The sequence below is a fragment of the Halichoerus grypus genome, chromosome 12 (genome assembly GCF_964656455.1).
Source record: "Halichoerus grypus chromosome 12, mHalGry1.hap1.1, whole genome shotgun sequence".
NCBI classification, from domain to species: Eukaryota; Metazoa; Chordata; class Mammalia; order Carnivora; family Phocidae; genus Halichoerus; species Halichoerus grypus.
In genome coordinates, this window is record NC_135723.1 from 37172172 (window position 1) to 37190865 (window position 18694).

Consider the following 18694-nt stretch of genomic DNA (forward strand, 5'->3'; position numbering starts at 1 on the left):
GCTATGTGATAAGTAATAATTGTTAAGCACAACCCAGACCATGATGTTTGATTTTTGAATCAAACAAACTATGAATGGATGAGTGAATAAGTGAATGAATGAAGGTCAGTAAGATGAGATTGTTGACTAAGTGAAGAGTTTTGCATTTGAATGTAAAAATAGTCAAGAAAGTAAATTAATAATACTATATTCACAATTACCACTTAATAAGAGTAATAATTGTTGTTAAGCCATCTAGATAATTCATCTTTACAGTGCAAACTTACAAATTTTCCAAATGTTCTTCTTCCTACTATCTACCATTAGTCTTTACTCATGACTGGCGTTTCTCTGTGAGATTTCCATAGACTATGTCTAAAACAATGTAAAGAAAAAGGTTTAGTCCATAATAGAAGACATATTCTGTGAAATTTGAATTTATTTGGATGGGGATATTTTCATCCTTTAAAATAACACAGGATAAGAAAGAAGATTTAGGAATTTAAAGCATAATATTTAATATTTATAGGTATGACTATGGTTTTTCCCTCATTTTTATTCTTTATACCCTGTGTATCACCATATTCCATGATAATAACGAGATTGGGGCATGAACTTGTACATGTTAAAAGAAAAATTTGGGGTGCCTGGGTGGCTCAGTCGGTTAAGTGTTTGACTCTTGATTTCAGCTCAGGTCATATGATCTCAGGGTTGTGACAATGAGCCCCGCATTAGGCTCTGCACTAGGCATGGAGCCTGCTTAAGATTCTCTGTCTCCCTCTCCCTCTGCCCCTCCCCTCCTTCTTGTGTGTGCGTACTTTCTCTCTCTCTAAAAAAAAAGAGGGCGCCTGGGTGGCTCAGTTGGTTAAGCATCTGCCTTTGGCTCAGGTCATGATCCCAGAGCCCTGGGACTGAGTCCCATGTTGGGCTCCCTGCTCCGTTGGGCTCCCTGCTCCGCGGGGAGTCTACTTCTCTGCCCCTCCCCTGGTGCATGCACTCTCTCTTTCAAATAAATAAATAAAATCTTTAAAAAAAAAAAGTCTTAGTCTCACTTTGACAGATTAAAATAAACTATATAGCCAAATAAAAGTGTATTTAAAGATGCAAATGATACTTTCATGTAACTGTTTATGCAATTTCGCCCCGGGAATTTCTCATTTAAATCTATAGCTAGAGTTTAAAGATAGGCAAATAGATGGAGAGACAGATAGATGTTAAAAAAAAAAAAAAACTGATGTAAAGAAAATATTTTCATGTAAAGAAAATAATGTTAACTACTGGTAATGTTTGGGAAAGAAAATGTTCTTCTTAAGGTATTCCTTCAGTTTTCTCTTTGTAGGCATCTTCTAAATGATCCACGCTCTCCATAACTTCTTGCTGCCATGTTCCCAATTATGTCAGCATAGTTTTGGCTCACAGGGAAAAAAAAAAAAAAGAAAAAAAAAGAAAGAAAAAAGGGGGGAGGGAAGAGCTAAGATCATTGAGTTCTTCCTATGTGCTACTCACTGACTTCTTTATTCATAAAATCTCACCTAATCCTTCCCATCCAACTTGAGACAGGTATTAGCCTTATACAGAGGACAGTGGAGATAAGGAGAATGAGGACACTGATGCACAAAAAAGGGGGTCACTTGCATATACTGTTAATGGCAGAACCAAGGTGTTAGCCCAGGCAGTCTCAATTTTCAGCTCAGGCTCATAACCACTGTGCTCTCCACTGCACTCCCCAAATGACATGATATTAACTAGAATTTAATGTGGTTGAAACAAAAAGATCATCAGTTAACAAGGGATGCTCCAGCACAAGCTCACTTCTTGCTGTCTCTGACCACACTGAATGACGGTTCCTTAGGTTTAATATTCAGTAGATGATATCTGGCTGCTTTAATATCTTTTTTTGCATTTTGTACCTTCTATGTGAATGTAAACCATTTAGACCAAGTAATAAAGAATAACGTAAAGATGTATCTGCATAGCCCTAGATTTGATTCACCTTGCCTGCTCACATTTTTTTTTCATTGTGCTTGAATAACTTCAATACTTAGGTCTTGTGCTACTTGCAGTTGAATGGAAGTGTTAATTCATGTCAGAATAAACTTATTCCGTCAAGAAGATAACTACACTTATAAATAGACCACACCAAATCTGAATTTTTCACTCCAATACAATGTTATCATGCAGATAGGCACAGTTTAAACTTCCTTTGTGAATCTATTTCTCAGTCTATGCATTAAGGCAGACAATATTTTCACAATGTCATCTGAATATAAAATTATATAAAACTGTAAAAATATAGCTAAAAGTTCTGCTATAAAAATAATGCCATTGTTAAACATAATGCAATTAATAACTGTAACAAATCTCAAGTGAGTTGCTTGCAGTATGGGTGTTGTGGTATTTCTTGGTGAAAAACTGTAATTTCCTCCTTCTTTGGCATTTTTAATATAATTTCTTCTGTTTCCAAATGAAGGGAATGGTTCATCTTTGAGACAATGAATTTTGGACTAGGTTGGACTAGGAGCTAATCCTCTTTGGTTCCCCTAAACCAAAAATGACTTATACAGTGTATGACGTTTTTTCTATTTCCATGTGGATAATACTTTTCAGAAAAAAATATTTTGAAATTGCTCTTAAATAAGTTTAATCACGGTATATAGTTCAAAATTGGTGACTTTTCCTTTCTGTATTTTTGGTTAATAAAATATATCCTACTTCCCTTTTTTCCTTTCCTATGTATACCATTTCTATAATTGTTTGATGTTTGTGATCTATCTTGAAAACGTGCTCTCTTGACAAACATTTTTTGATTTAGCCTAGAATATGTGTGTCTAAATTTTAGCTTATAAACCATTCTCTAGTCTTTTTTTATTTGAACCTTTGTTTAAAAAATAATTTTTCCTCATTATTTACCATATAAGGTCTGTGTTCAAAGCTCTCCATGATTTAACTCAAACATATCTATCTGACCATCTAGTCTACCACACCCCTTGCTGTATCCTTCACTCTAACTAAACTTGACCATTTGCCTAAACTTTGACCTCTGCTTTGGGTTTGGGTTCCTGCTGTCCCCATTGCCTAAAATGGTTTTTCCAGACACTGTTACTTGCCCCAGTCATGCCCATTGTTCAAGATTCATCTCAAATGTTACTTCCTACAATAACCATTCTCTCTAGCCAGAAGTAATATTTTCTTTCTTTGAATTTCATAGTCTCATAATATTATAGTGATAATAATGGCTAATAGTTGTAGAATACTTACTATCAGTCACTGTTCTAAGCAATTTGCATGTAGTAACAGATTTAATCCTCACAGTAACTCTATGAAGTAGGTATTACTTGGTATTATAATGGTATTATCATCATTATATGGATGAAAAAACTGAGGCACAGAGAGGTAAGGTAGTAGATACAGGATTTGAACCCAGGCCTCTGGCTCCAGAGTTCTTGTTCCTAGCCATCATGGTCCTTTGTACACTTCCCTATAGTATTTATGACATTCTCTTTCACACATTTTATTGTGCATATTTTCTCACGTCTGCTTAACTATAGGATAGCTTCCTGTTTCAAGAGTCAATGATTCCATTTTTCTTGGCTTAATTTTGCTGGCTCAAGCAAACCTTACTGGATACTTGAATCACACTATTTCACTCCTCTCCCTGCAGCTACTTTTCCTGCCCCAATCCTGGAGCTCAGTTTTACTGCTGAGCTTTATCTAGTTGGAAAAGCCTACATTTTGTACATATGCTGGTGCTTTTTCCCAAAAAGTTAATAACACATTTCCTCAAGAGGACTCCATCAATTTTCTATTGAAGAAAATAGAATCAGTAATATAAACAGCCTCTGTTTACTGAATGCTTGTTTTGTGTCAGTCATTAGCTATTTTTCAGATACCTTATTGAGCCACAGCAATGTGGTGAGGTAGTTTTAACTATCTCCATTTTACAAATGAGGCTCAGAAAGGTCAAGGAATTTCTTAAGGTCATATGAGTAATGATAGAACCCATCTCCTACTTAGGTCTGTCTACCTCCTAAGCACCTAAACACTAGGCTTTGGGGCCTCTCCTAGTATTATTATACAGATAGTATTTGGCGAGTAAGTAGATACAGTTAATTCTGCCCAATGGTTCAACTAGCTGAAACCTCTACCCTCATGCCACAGGGTTGAGAAGTTTTCCTTTACCATGCCTCACTCTTTTTGTTACACTGCTGTTGTGGCTATGTTCTAAGCTACATAGTGACTGATGAGAAGAATACCCAGTGTGATAGGTCATTGGTCCTCAACTAGGGGAGATTTTGCACCCTCCATAACAGGGGACATACGGCAATATCCAGAGACATTTTTAGTTGTCACAGTTGAAGGTGGGGAGGCCAGGGATGCCATTAAACATCCTATAATACATAAGACAGCCCCCACAACAAAGATTTGTCCAGCCCAAAATGTCAGTAGTGTGGACACTGAGAAACCCTGTGTGAAGCTGAAATTAGACTGCAAAATTAAACATACTAGAGGTGGTGCTATGAAGTAGAGGGGACTGGGAAAAATAATATGATAAAGAAAGAGGGATCCTGCTTGGGCTGGGATGATAATATGACACAAACTGAAGAGCTTGATGAACTTAACTCTGTATGTGAGATTAAATGACAATAACAGCAACAACAACGGAAAAAAAACAAAGAAAATTGAAATCTGAAATAATTACCGATCCTCTGGGAACCTTATTAGCTTACTGCAGAACAATTAAGTTTTCTCTAAAAATGGAGCTGAGAAAATGGGCAGAAGAATAGCCATGCCCTGGGGTGTAGTACCCATGCATAATCTGGGAACACTCTTTCTCCCTGCGGTCAGCTACAGAGCACCCCCCTCCTCCAGTTTATGATCACCAATTCTTCGTCCTTAGAGTAAATAAATTAGTGCCTTCTGTATTGGTTCTTGGTTCTTAAAATTGAGTTTCCTACTTTCCACTGGATATAAAGTCACACAACAGACCAAGTCAGAAAATGTATCCTAAAAGGCTCACAGCCAGTATCTCAACTTGATACTCAAGAAAGAGGGTCATTCTACTAGCTATATTTCATGACAAAGGCTATGTATAGGAAGTATAATTAAAACTAGTACTGTATTACAATAATGTAAAAAACAAATGACAGTTTGTGTTGATATTCTCTGTGACCACCCTTGTGTAAACTTCCCAGAAGAAAAGTCATGAATATACATATTTTTAAAAACTTACAATATATGGTAGGCATAATGATGTCACTTTCCATCTCACTGACAGGGTTCTTCACCAGGCAACTGTAATTCCCAATATCTTCTTTGGTCACTGGAGCAATATGAAGGGTATTGTTTTGCAGAGAAAAGGAGGTGGTGGAGCTGGTGTGGACAGGCCTTTCATTTTTTAGCCACTGGTAAACCAGCCGGGTGCCCCCTTCCACGAGGCATGTCAGGGTCATGTTCCCCACATACTCCACAGCTCCAGAGGAAGGCTGAGTCTGTACAACTGGTTTTGTGATAGGATCTGCAATATCAAAAGAGATAGAAATGGTTTTTGCCACCACGGAATTATAATACAAGTCTGTGTGGTCTTTCAAACGTCAAATCCTGGGGAAATGATTCTAAAATTTTACATTTTTATAGATGTACACAGTTCAGAAAATAAAGAAGAGAATAAAAAATAATCAATGGAAAATGCAAAATGATAAAAATATAAAAATATCATTTATAGCAGAGATAACCAAAATTCTAGAATGTACTTTTCAAGGATTTTCTAATGAAAACCTTTACTTTATAGATAATGCAGTTAGTGTAGAGAACACCAACTTCCTTATTTCCTGTTCATTGTGCCTTTTCCCACATCATAAAGGTATACTCTCACAGGCAAAGTTTACATGGCATTCCCCTCTCTTGATTTGTTCTAATGTCCCAAGAATAGCTGCTTGGGGTAGATGAACCTAAATTTTTATCCACCATCTGTAAAATATAAAGCTCATATATATTACACTTGTGGAATATTGAGGGAAAGTTTTAGAGAATCACATTTTCACCACTTACTTTTCTTTTTAGGTAAGTGAACTAATTATATGTTTTAATTGCTGTGCAATTGCAACATTATGTTAGCCACTTTACAAACCAAAGCCTACATTTCAACACTGATTCAATTTGAAAACAGGAGGGGCGCCTGGGTGGCTCAGTCGTTAAGTGTCTGCCTTCGGCTCAGGTCATGATCCCAGAGTCCTGGGATCGAGCCCCGCATTGGGCTCCCTGCTCTGCGGGAGGCCTGCTTCTCCCTCTCCCACTCCCCCCTCCCCCTGCTTGTGTTCCCTCTCTCTGTGTCTCTCTCTGTCAAATAAATAAATAAAATCTTAAAAACAAAACAAAACAAAACAATTTGAAAACAGGATAAAATGTGTTATTGTGATTACATCCCATTAGAGATATAAAAGACAAATCCAATAGTAATTCCCGTTGGAATTTCAAGTAATAGGAAAATAGTTATATCTCATGAATCTGGTACATGATGCTATTTGTCAAATGAAGAAATCTCCAAGAATGAGTAAATATTTCCTCCCTGAGTTTTAACTGTAAAATTATTGGGTAAGGGTTGAAATTATATAAGTATCCACAAATATTTTCAGCAAACTTCATTAATCTTTGACGTTCTCAGTTCTGTTTGATAAAGGACAGTGACTTGACCAGAGTTACACAGCAGTCAGTGACAAAATGAAGAGGGCTTTATATCTGGCAATGTTTCTCTCCTGCATTTTGGAGAGATATATGTTTAATAATTTCCTTCTATGCATCATCACAGGACACACAGAGAGTGAGATGATAGATAAGTGAGAAATGATTGGCTCAGATATTTAGATTTCAATTTCCTATCAGGCTTTAAATTGGGGTTGATGCATCTCTGAAGGTAAATTCCTCTTGACTCATGCACTCATTTTCCTACATGGAAAAATGTGCATTGGGGAATAAACAGACCCAGTCCTTCAGCCCAGGGAATATAGGAGAAAATGAAAAATAAGAAAAAAGGAAACTGAAATAATTTGCAGGGGACCTAAGTAGTTCTGAAGCCTTCAGTTTTTCTTAAGATGGGTACAATCAACTTGTTCGTTCAATTTAATCTTTTAGAGTCCCTGGCAAGAACAAAGGATGTAGAATAGCTTTTGTTTACATTATTATGATTTAAAAAGAAAAAATGAGTTGTGTACATTTATTACACAGGAAAAGCTTATGTTTCAAATATCTCTCTGTGTGGAAACAGATCTGGTATGGGAAAGAAGTAATGTCGAAGGTCTTTTATGGGGAGAACCAATCAGAATAGGCTGTGATCATATACCTGCCTTAAAGAGTGTGACTCACATGTGGAAGTTTCCCAGGAAGATATTTTACATAGGCCTTAAGCCCTATTAAGACTTTTTAGTTGCATTTTGCCAAACAGACCCAATTTTACTAGATATTAAAATGTAATGAATATTCCATTAAGTTTTGGGGAGAGATAGGATACTACCCAGGAGAATTTCATGAACATTTTCTCCTTTTCTCTTTTCACAGTTGCTCTATGGGCATCTGCTTCCATATCCTCTGCTTTCGCTTCCCTCAGCTTTTCTGGTCTCCACTCATTTACTCCACACACACTTACTGAGTGCCTACTAAAGGCCAGCATCGGCTTTTAGGAACTGAGGACAAAGCAGCAAACAATACAAAGTCCCTGCTCCCATGGACCTCATATTCTAGGTGTGGGAGAGAAAAAATAATCAAATAAATATATATAATATATCCAGGTGGAAATAAGTGCTGTGAAAAGAATAAAACAGAACTCAAGATAGATAGTAACTCTCTCTATATATTTGTTTGGGGGAATCTCTCTCTCTCTTTCTTTGTCTCTCTGTTTGGGGGAATGAGGCTATACTTTATAACGTGGTCAGGAAAACCTTCACAGATAAAGTGACATTTTGGCTGAGACCTAAAGGAAATAGGGCAGGGAACCATGCTATTATCTAGGAGAAAAGCAGTCTAGGTAGACTGAATAGCAAGTACAAAGGCCCTGAGGTATAAGTGTGTTTGGCCTATTCTAGGAAAAGCTAGGAGGCCAGTGTGGTCACAACAGAGTGAGTGAGGGGTGAGGAAGGTAGGAAATGGGGTCAGAGAGATGCTGGGTATGCTGGGAGGGATCATGTGGGGCCTTGTAGGACATTGTTAGTACTCTGGCTCTTATTTTAAGTGAGATAGAAAGTCATGGGAGGGTTTAAAGCTGCAGGAGGTGGGAGTAGAAGCAGGAGACCGGGTAGCAGGCTATTAGGGATAGTCCAGTTCAGAGCTGGTGGTGGGGTTGAGAGAAGAGGTAGAGGGGGTGGTAAGAAGTGACTGAACACTATTTTGAAGGTAAAGCTGACTGATAACTTGTGGACTGGATGTGGGGTGTGAGAGAAAGAGGGGGTCAATGGTGATGGCAAAGTTTTGGCCTGAGCAACTGATGGAATGGAGTTGGTATTTACTAAAATGGAGAAAATTTTAAGTAATAACCTGTTAAATAATCAGGTTTAAGGGGAAAATCAGAAGTTGGGGTTTGGACATAGTATATTTAAGGCATGCTACTTATATACCTCAATAAGGAAAATAAAGGTCTGAAATTTAGCTGACTCCATAATCCCTCAGAGGACATTTCCAGCAACTTCTACTGTTCCTTAAGTACAGTCCTTGAGCAAGTCTCATCCTCCCCCAAACAGTGTATCAAAATAAAAGTCTTCATGTGACAAAAACAGGGCTCTTCCCAGGGTGTGTTCTGATACTGAGGAAAAAAAATTCCTCCATCTTACTGTATCAGCAACTTTATCCTTGATAGTTTCCAGGCAAACAAATTAAGTTCTGCTTATTGCTTGATTACCTTTCGTTGGCCACTATGCATGTACTTTACATGCATGTCTTATTTAATATTCAGAAAGCTTTGTGAGATATATAATGGAATTTGTGCCATGAAACACTGAGGTTTTTTTTTTTTTTTTAAGATTTTATTTATTTGACAGAGAGAGAGAGAGAGCACAGACAGGGGAAGCAGCAGAGGGAGAGGGAGAAGCAGGCTCCCCAGTGAGCAGGGAGCCCAACTTGGGGCTTGATCCTGGGACTCCAGGATCATGACGTGAGCTGAAGGCATATGCGTAACCAACTGAGCCACCCAGGCGCCCCAAAACACTGAGGTTTTGAGGGTTAATTAATCTGCCCAAAGTTGCATAGCCAGGACCTAAAGCCCAGGTAGTCTAATCTCCTGAGCTGTTACTAACTGCCATGCTCCCTGCGGCCCAGGTCACTTATAGTGGACTCACCATCAACGGTCACTTGTATCTTCTGACTAGCTGATAGAGTTCCATTTCCCTGAATGTTGACCTTCACGATGTAATTGCCTTCATCAGTGAACTGCAATGGGTTGATGAGCAGAGACGCGTTGGGCGGCATCATGGTGAACTTGTGTTGGTATTCCAAGTCAGGAACCACAGACTTGTTCACGGAGCCCAGTAAGTATTTGGGCATTGTGTGGGGTCTCTCAAACAGCCATATGATCTGGATGTCTGATGCCACAGTGTGGAATCCATAGTGCACAGGGAGGTAGAGGGCCTGGCCCCTGATGCCATGAACGGTGTGTGAGGGCACTGTCACTTTCAGCCCTGAGCAAGCGCCTGCTACAAAGGAAAGGAAAGTTGTAATGACCCTGAACCACATTTCACAATCTAAGGGGCAATACAGAGAGAACCTGATCGGGTGATAATGCTTACAAAGGAGAGAGGCTTCTAGGTACTGAGCATTCTAGTACCTGCAGAGGTAAATATTTGTCTCTTAAACCTTCTGCATTTTAAAAACTCCACCCAAGACTATGTTGATTGAATGGCTTCTTTAAAGGCAAGATGAAAAGGAAAAGCAGAAGTTATTATCTATGGCTGTTAAAGAATAATGGGAAAAAGAGAACTGGGAAAGATTGTTAATTCTAAAGTCCAATGAAACCCGGAAAAATTATGAAATTGTGTTTGAATCATATCATATCCCAATTAAACTCTGTGATTTGAGAAACACTGAGGAGTTACTTCCTCCTCAGAATCTCTCTCCAAAGTCTTCCGCAATGGCTTACTAGACCATTATTGGAAGTTTTCCTCTTTAGCCAAAGGCTTGTCACATGGACAAGTGTGGTAGTAAAAGATATTGTGAGAAAGGCTGGTGGTGCTAATAGGATTTGATGACACATTGGGGTGAAATACAAGAAACAAAGAAGAGTCAAGAATGATTCTAAGGTTGTTGACCTGATCAAATGGAAGAATGGTTGTCATTTATTAATGGGCAACTAATAAATTAACCATGGGGAAGACTGGGGAGAAGAGATTTTTGTGGGGCAGATTAGGAGTCAGTTTTGGACATGTTCATTTGAGATACCCATTTGACATCCATGGGGCAATACTGAAAGGATATACTGGGCATGAAAGCATGATTAATGTGGGTTTAAGACAGAATGAGAGCCTGGAGGGCCTTGGGCCATGGAGCTCTGCCCAACGCATGGCCCTGGCTCCCAGCCTCCTGCCTGCCTGTGTTGTTTGGACCCATGCACTCACTGCTATGTCTGCAGGTTTCTTCCTATTTTCTGGCACCTGGAGATTTCCATACCTTTACCTTGAGCCATGATATATATTTTAAGTTTTTATTTAGCACTTCTATGTATTTGCAATTAAGAAGAGACTCCTCCTTAGTTCAGACTACCATGTTGCTTGAATCCTAATTAAAAACTATTTGCTTTGGCATCATTTTAAAAAGGAGCAAGATACTACCGACAGCATATGAACATTTGAAATGGGGAGAGAATGGGAGGAATTTAAATGTGAAGTATTTTAAACATTGAGGGAAAAAAGAAAGAATGGAAACTGTAGACAGTGAGTATAGACAATACTTCTGGGGAGTTCTGCTGTGAAGGGGAGCAGAAAAATGTTCTTTTCTTTCTTCTCTATTTCTTTGGATGGATGCTAAACAGTATGTTTGTAGCTACTGAAATGATCCACTAGAAAGAGAAAACTTGATGAAGCCAAATACAGATGAGTGAACGTGGAATAAAAAAAAAATCCTAGGTAAGAAAAAATAGAAATTTGGGCACAAATAGAGATACCTTACAATTTTAATTTTCTCATATAAAAATGTTTATTTTCTTTAAGTGCTTTCCCTTTTCATCCCTACTAGAAAGAGGGTCTTTAAGCTTTATCTAAGTGATGTTATAAAAGGCCATCAATATTAGGAAAGGAAAGGTATAAAGGTCTGTTTGTGTGATGATTTCTTTGGAGAAACTGAAAGATGTAGTCTGCCACTAAGAGGAATCAAATTCTACCAACAGCAAATCTCTCTCTTACTTTCCAGGCTGGAGGTGAGAGTAAAGATTTCCATCATTTTGGTCCTCAGTTAGCTATTAGTAGAGAGTGAGACCTGGGTCTGGCAGATAAGTTAGAGAAAAACTCAGGAGAAAGCAAAAAGATGAAGATCACAGGAGGTTAGAGGGAGAAGGAACTCCCAGATGTTCACCTGAAACTGACCGTATGGACTGAGAATTAGGTGACTCTATGGGCAAAATAAATATGTGTCTTATAGTTTCCTTGGGCTCTGTGTGTATTTGTGATGGACTCTGTAATTTTTTTTCCTGATAATGGGCTGTACTGTACATTCATTTTAGTGATTTGGTTCATAACAAAGGAGTTACAAAGGTATGAGGATTTGCTTCTGTTTTCTTTTCTGGCAAGTGCAAGAATGTTAAATTTGTAGTTGTTCCTAGTTTGAATCATTAGAAAAAGAAGGAACTCGTGCTGGGAATTCTAAAGCAGAGATAAAATGGATTGCAGAAAAGGAGTAGTGGTTTCTGCAAGGAAATCATAAAAGAGAGAAAAAAGAAGAGAAGGTAAATCTAGGACTTAAACCTAGTAATGTCTGTGATATGTGAAACAGGGGCCAACAGAAGAGAGTAAAGTTCTTCAAGCCACAGACTGAGAAACACATTGGGCATTTGGATGAGGGACCAGTAAAGGAAAAGATTCCTCTTAGCATATGTGTTATCTGCACAAAACAACATGCATCTACATGCTTTTCATTGAAATTGGGGATAGGAAGCTCTGGAAAAATTCCTGGTAAGCAATAAATAAAAACTTGTTTTTTAATACCCATTATTACTAACTTAAGATACATCAAACATAATTTTCACTGTATTTATGAAGTGTGTTGCTGTCTCCTTTTATATTTCAGTGAATATGAAAGTATTTATGAGGTTTCACAGTTCACTGTTGATCTTGGACTTCCTTGTCCTACTGTCACCATTTAGTCATTAAATTCATCACTTGCAAATTGCCTTGAAATAAGAGATTTTAGGAACCTAATCTCTAAATTTGCAGAGAGATTTCTGTATTTGACACTTTGATAAAGTTAAAAATTGATGAAATGCAAGGTCTTAGTAAAGGACACACCCTTGGGATAAAATGATGATTGGCCAGTTAAGTGGCCTTAGAAAAGTCATTCTAATTCTCTGGACCTCAGTTTTCTCATGTGTGAAAGGAGGGTAATATTAGATGAGGTCTAAGTCTCTCTCTACTATTTATGTTTGTTCTTGACATCCTGAGGTGCTTTTCTCAGGGTAGCAGCTACCTTACTTTTAAAGGTGAAAGGCCCATATTTAATTGAAAGGGCCCACAGAATTTTGAAGTATTGAGTCTCAGGTTTTAGTCCACTTAAGCCACAATCCCTGGATGTCCTTTAGTAAGGCAGCGACTCTGTGTTTTTTTACCAAGGAACCATGGGGGATGGTGGGAATCTACATCATTGCCTTGAGAATGCTCTGGAAAAAGTTTCATGGCTGTTGACTTAAAACTCGGTAGTTGCCTTTGACAGTGAGCTATAGATATAGATGGCCTGAATGCAATTCCGGCCAATCTGTTCTTGTTTGGGGAAGTCATAAGTCCTTGTTTAGGGTCTTTTTTTCCCTTTTGTTTTATTTTTTGGAAAAGGGGAAGAACTGTTTTTCATCTACCTTTTTTTTTTTTTTTGGTAGTTATAGTTTAAAGATTAACTAAGATTTTAGTAGTCAGAAAATGGTTGGGAGGCACTTTACTACTATGTAGTGCTAGCATGACTAGAATAGAAATGTTGGTGACTTTTGGATCTTGAATCAGAATGTTGAATCTTAAGCATGAAAAGACTGATTGGAAAGTCTATGATTGAAGTTATGGGAAGCAAATTTTATTAAATGCACAGTTAAATACAATACAAATATTGCAGCCCAGGAATAATGAACTACTTTAGAAGAAAATAACATTTTATATGGCACTTACAATAATTGTTTAAGTGGGGTGAACTAGTTCTTTGGGCTATTTCAGAAATGGTGTCATGTAATAATGCCTTAAATAATACATTGCTATCAATATCTCTGAATGTATTCAATGTTTATAATACCAAATCATATGAAATCATATCATTTAATTTTTTTTCAAATATATGTGCTTTTTCAAATATACGTATGACAGTGAGAGAGAGCACAGCTATTACAATAGCTCTTTCCTTAGATTGCCTATACCATTTTATCAGATAAATTATAGATAGCAAGTTATAAGAATATCAGCAAAGATTGTAATTTTCTTTATAGAGTATCTTATCTCAGCTACTAAAATTTTTTCATTTTGCAGGAAAGAACCTATTGATATGATGCAATCCTTACTTGTAGTGAACTTTGGTGAATAAACAGATGATTAGATACCTCCTCTACATCTTAAGAACACACTCTTTTTTTCACTGTTGTATTTTGCACTACAGATGTGGTAAATCTATGCTCTCATACGGTACTGTATTAACTTTAAAAAAATTAGTTTCATTTTGAGAATTTTTCAAGCTCTCTTTTCTAGTTGTATGAGAAAACCTAAAGAACTAAAACTATTGATTTTAGGAAGTCAACCTCTGCGTGAACAAATAAACCTTAAGAAAATAAATTTTAAAAATTGATGAAATTTAATTTCCTTTTGATATTCCAAATAATTGGACTTAAATAAAAATTCAATTTTAGTATTAGAGTCAGTAATACCTACTTTTTAAATATAAAAAAGAAAAATTCTTAGACTTTTTGCATATAAGGCATTACATTAACTTGAAGAAATATTAATAATTAACATACAACATTATAGCAATAATCTCCCTTTTAGAGACTCCCTTAAACTGTCTAACAGCACTATAAACGAATGTCCAGTGTTTAGAAACACTTGAAGTCATACTGTAAAATTTATCTATATTCCAGAAACAAAAGACTCCCTAGACCAGTTTCACTGTATTGAATATAAACATCAGACTTCACAAAGTGACCTCTAGCTGTACCTTAAAATAGTTGGCATTTACTTCCCCTTTATCATGTATGATATTAGCAAGCATAACACAACTATTGTTGACTGAAAATAAACTCCTGCATCTTTAGAGAAAATAGAAACTATGAAGTTGTACTTTGAATAGCCTTTACAAACTACATTTTGGGCTTCAAAATTTTTAAGATTTTTTTTTTCAAAAAGAAAAAAAATCAGATATCCAATATTTTAAAAACAAAGAGATTTCCACATTACATATGATCTTTACAACACACTATCAATGGAGAAAAGTGATTTTGTGTTAGAAAGACTTAAGGGATAACCATTTTAACTACTTAGGAACATGCTATCTATTTCTATGTATTAGTAATTTTAATTTTATTTTAGTCAAATTCCTCAAATAAATTGTTTTTAAGTTCTTCTTAAAGCCAGCTTCAAAAATATTACTTATGAAATGACAGCATGCCTGTTGTTATAAAATTAAAAATAAGTGGGGGCACTGACACACAGGATACTTTCAGAGCTCAGAAAAATGCACAAAGATAAAAAGTCAGTAATGGTACTTGTTGATTTTTTCTAAAAATTTCAAAAACTAAAAATCTATATAGGCTTGAATTTGACAACGTAAAACAATCACCAACTATGGGAAACTCAGTTTTTAGAAAAAATTACAAACTGAACATTTCAAATACATGGGATTATATACAACATTACATATAAATTTGAATAATAATCACATTTACAATGAAAACTATAACAAAAAATACCAGTGAAAGCAAGGCTCTAAGCTACTGCAAAAGGCTAAGACTTAAATTGCTTATTTAGCTAATCTGTTCTTAAAGTTTAGAGAATAAAGTCTTTTTTGAGTCCCTACCTGTTGACTATAGATAAAACAAGAAATGAACTTGACTTTTAAAACTGATAAATAGGAAGAATGAAAAAGAGAACACCTAGTGAAAAAAAAGATGACACAAAAACAGTGGGAATGTTGGAGAAAGACTCTTTAAGAATGAAGAGGAGAATGAGGAGAAAACAGTAAAGTCAAGGAAAAAAAATGTAGTAAGACTAACCATTGGACAAAGAGAAAGGCTAAAGGTATTTTGGAGAAATAATACTTTTTAACACAAATAGCTCCCTATTGTGTATACAATATTTTTTGTAACTTTGGAACCTCACCTTTTTCTACATTTTATGATAGGTAATTTAAAATGAAGCAGAGCTGACAGTTTACCACAATATTTTTACTTAGAACCATTTTCATAAATTGTTATGGGTTTCACTAAAAACGATCACAAATTCATGGCCTATGTGAATATTTGCCAAAATAAAATGCATTGAAGACTATTAAATCTATATGTAAACTCTGTAAAAAGAAGAAATTCATTAGGTTTTTAGAAGGTCTTAACTTTCTTAATGAGTACTGTTGACAGTAATTGCTGTTCTAAGAAAACCACAATCATCGTTTATTGAACCTCATTTCTCCTAAATGTTCCTGCTTCTTTACTGGAACAAAGTGTGTTATTGTTTAAAAGGTTCTGAGCCGTTCTTCAATTATCTGAGTGAATCTACAGCTTAAAGCAAATATTTACCTTATGCCCACAATTAAAAATACAAAACAAAACAAAACAAACAACAGCTGAAATGCAGTGCCTTACCTAAGAGAAGGAGGTATATTTTGCACTGAAAGCCCCCAACTGTGCTGCTGAAGGACTCCATGAAAGCATCCTGTCCCATGCACACAGTGCCCTCTTCCCAGTGGCAACTTGGTTCATGGACCAGCAGCTGCTGGTTTATTTGCTAGGGAAATTAGCAGTGAGGTAACAGACCCTATCCTGTCTCTTGCTTCTGTGATTTGAATACAGAATGAATGTGTATACAAAGGACACAGGGAGTGGGAACACCTGTTATATACTCTGCAAGAATACAGGCTTATGACTTTAGAACAGCTTCTTAGTGATTATCAGACTATCAGTAATTGTCAGTATATCTCATGAATCATTCTTGGTTATTAATAATCACATGAAGGAAAACATCCTTTTGGGTGACTTTATTGAAAAATAGTATGCTTTCATAATGAGAGCATATTGTGAAATTTCCTGAAAAAGGTAAGTTGGTTTCCTATCATGCAAAATTATGCCATTATTTTGAAATTAAAATTCTTTTTCTATGAAAATTGAAGTATTTCATCTATCTGCTAAAACTACAAATCATCATGAAGTCACTAACATGTAAAAGTTATACCAAAGAATCAAAACAGAGAGCCTGAGTATCTTTAAAAATGTATTTTTCTACGTATTATTTTCTATTATAAACATCTGGCATGGTTTTATTGAATCTATGGATTCATGTTATTTTTAAAAGCAAACCACAGGTGTGTTTCCAAGTGACAGTGAATCATGGACCATGCATAATTATAATGAAAACAGATAATATCTGAAGCCACATTTTCACAGCTGAAGCATAGAGGAAGTAAACCAATGGCCCAGAGAAGCTCTTATCTCTACTGTGGTGTCCGGGCTACAGCTTTTCAGCCTGACCTCTTCATTGCCATGGGAGCAGGCAGTCTTAGCACTTCCACTTAATTTACTAAGTTATAAGTTAACTCCCATTTAATTTCATTTATTGCGAGAAGGTTCTAGTCTAAGGCTGCCACTATGTAAAGTATATAACAAACATATATAACATGAAGCATATAACATAAAGTATGTAATAAAATCTGCATCAAATCCAGCAAAATTCCTGCCTAAATCATTTTTAACAGTAAAGGCTCACTGAAGGAATTAAATAATGGAAAAAAGACTATTCCTTAAGTGTAAAGGTAAAAAAAAAAAAAAAAAAAGGAATGATAGTTATTTTAGAATCCAGGTTTGGAAACATTTTTTGCAGTAAGGCTCCCACCTCTTCCAGAAGTGCTTCTATAGGCAAAGAGAGTGAGTGACTTTTGGAAAACCTGAGGCCTCTTCAGAGGTCACTTTATAATCTCTCCATGATTCAGAAAAACAGCAAGAGCTTCCCCCCAGCTGATTACTATACCACAACTTTCTCTGTGCTATCTCTAAATCTTGGACATACATCTATTGTAGCACTTATCTCATTAACCTCAATTAATTTTCTTGCATGTTTATTTTTGCTCTGGGCAACTCAAATACAGAAACCATTCTAATTAATTATGGATCCTTAGCACCTCACCGGTGCTTAACTAGCGTTTTTGTTAAGAAATAAACCCCAAATGCTCCTTGGCCACTGTCTTCTGATTCTCAATTGAAGTTAAGAAACGCATATAAATTTTAACATTGGTTTGCAAAAAACACAATTCAGTAATATAGACATTCTACAGATACCGCATAGATTCCCCTCACATCTTTTAAATCAATATTAATTTCTAATTTCATTTTTAAAATAAACTCTTTCCAGGGTTTTTCAAACCCAGTGGTGGCTCATGGTGAAGCTTTCTGGGTCCTAGGCAAATTCGTGTTATACTTTAAAATGTCCATTCGTGTTACTTTAAAATGTCCTTTCTTTTATGACATAGGTGATAATGGACACTATGTAAATAAATGTAAATAAATGCCAAAATGAATCATAGTTGTGATCTTTTCATGTCATGGCAAACATGAAAAAATGACAAAAGCCTTGGGAAAGTGCTACGTGGCACATCCACGACAAAGCGCCCTCTAGCGGCAGATGATATGCATAAAATCTTACCTGCCGGAGTAATTTCTGAATTCAGGATGTTTACTCAGGAAGCCATACAAGGTAATGCTAAAATAGAACTTCAACTGTTGTCAGTTTTTACATGGTTGCAAAAAACGGTTTAAAGTGTTTTATTATTATATGAGAAATTTCCCACCATCAATATCTCACAGCTGACTTGTAATCTACAGGGGGTTTCTGCTCTACTATACTCTTCAGGAGCCTGTTTATTGATCTTAGTTATATTTACATTTAAAGTGAAAAGGCTGATTAACTTAAGCAATCCATATCTATAGTGATTAAATTTCAAGCAATGAAAAGAGCTGCTGTGTATGGGGGGGGAGTTTTTTTTTGGAGGGGGCGGGCTTTTTTGTCACTTCTCAAGTCACATTTATTATCTAGTTTGTTTAAATTATAAGATTGGTCTTGTTTCATAAGGCAAGCAGTTGGCTACATGCATTTTAAAAACCTGCACTCATTATTTATTAGTAGCATATGAATATTTTGGAATGGTTAAGAAGAATTGGAAAGGTGGTAAAATGCCAATGCCAAAGTCAATGTAGAATAGTGGAGACTAAGAACTGGGGAAAGAAAGCACTGTCTTATGTTCTAATTAGACAGATCCTAGGAAAGGTTACAGTTTACAGGTTACTGGGAAAAGCTGGCCGCTAGAC

The 18694-nt window shown here is 36.3% G+C and overlaps 1 protein-coding gene across 12 annotated transcripts in view; it reads right to left on the bottom strand.

Moving 5' to 3' along the window:
* The window catches only part of HEPACAM2 (HEPACAM family member 2), a 41871-nt gene extending 25803 nt beyond the window's left edge, over nucleotides 1-16068 (bottom strand). For 9 of the 12 annotated variants that reach the window (XR_004923887.2, XM_036113290.2, XM_036113286.2 and 6 more), the window contains exons 1-3: nucleotides 15983-16068; nucleotides 9300-9653; nucleotides 5210-5494 (exon numbers count right to left, since the gene is read on the bottom strand). Coding sequence is in view for 11 of the 12 variants with exons in the window: in XM_036113290.2 (XP_035969183.1) it covers nucleotides 5210-5494; nucleotides 9300-9653; nucleotides 15983-16061 (718 nt within the window). In the remaining variant the exon portion in view is untranslated. Of the gene's footprint in view, nucleotides 1-5209; nucleotides 5495-9299; nucleotides 9694-15982 lie in introns of those variants that run through there. The other 3 variants (XM_078059266.1, XM_036113287.2, XM_036113294.2) reach the window with 2 other exon arrangements.
* Between the last annotated feature and the right edge of the window lie 2626 nt (nucleotides 16069-18694).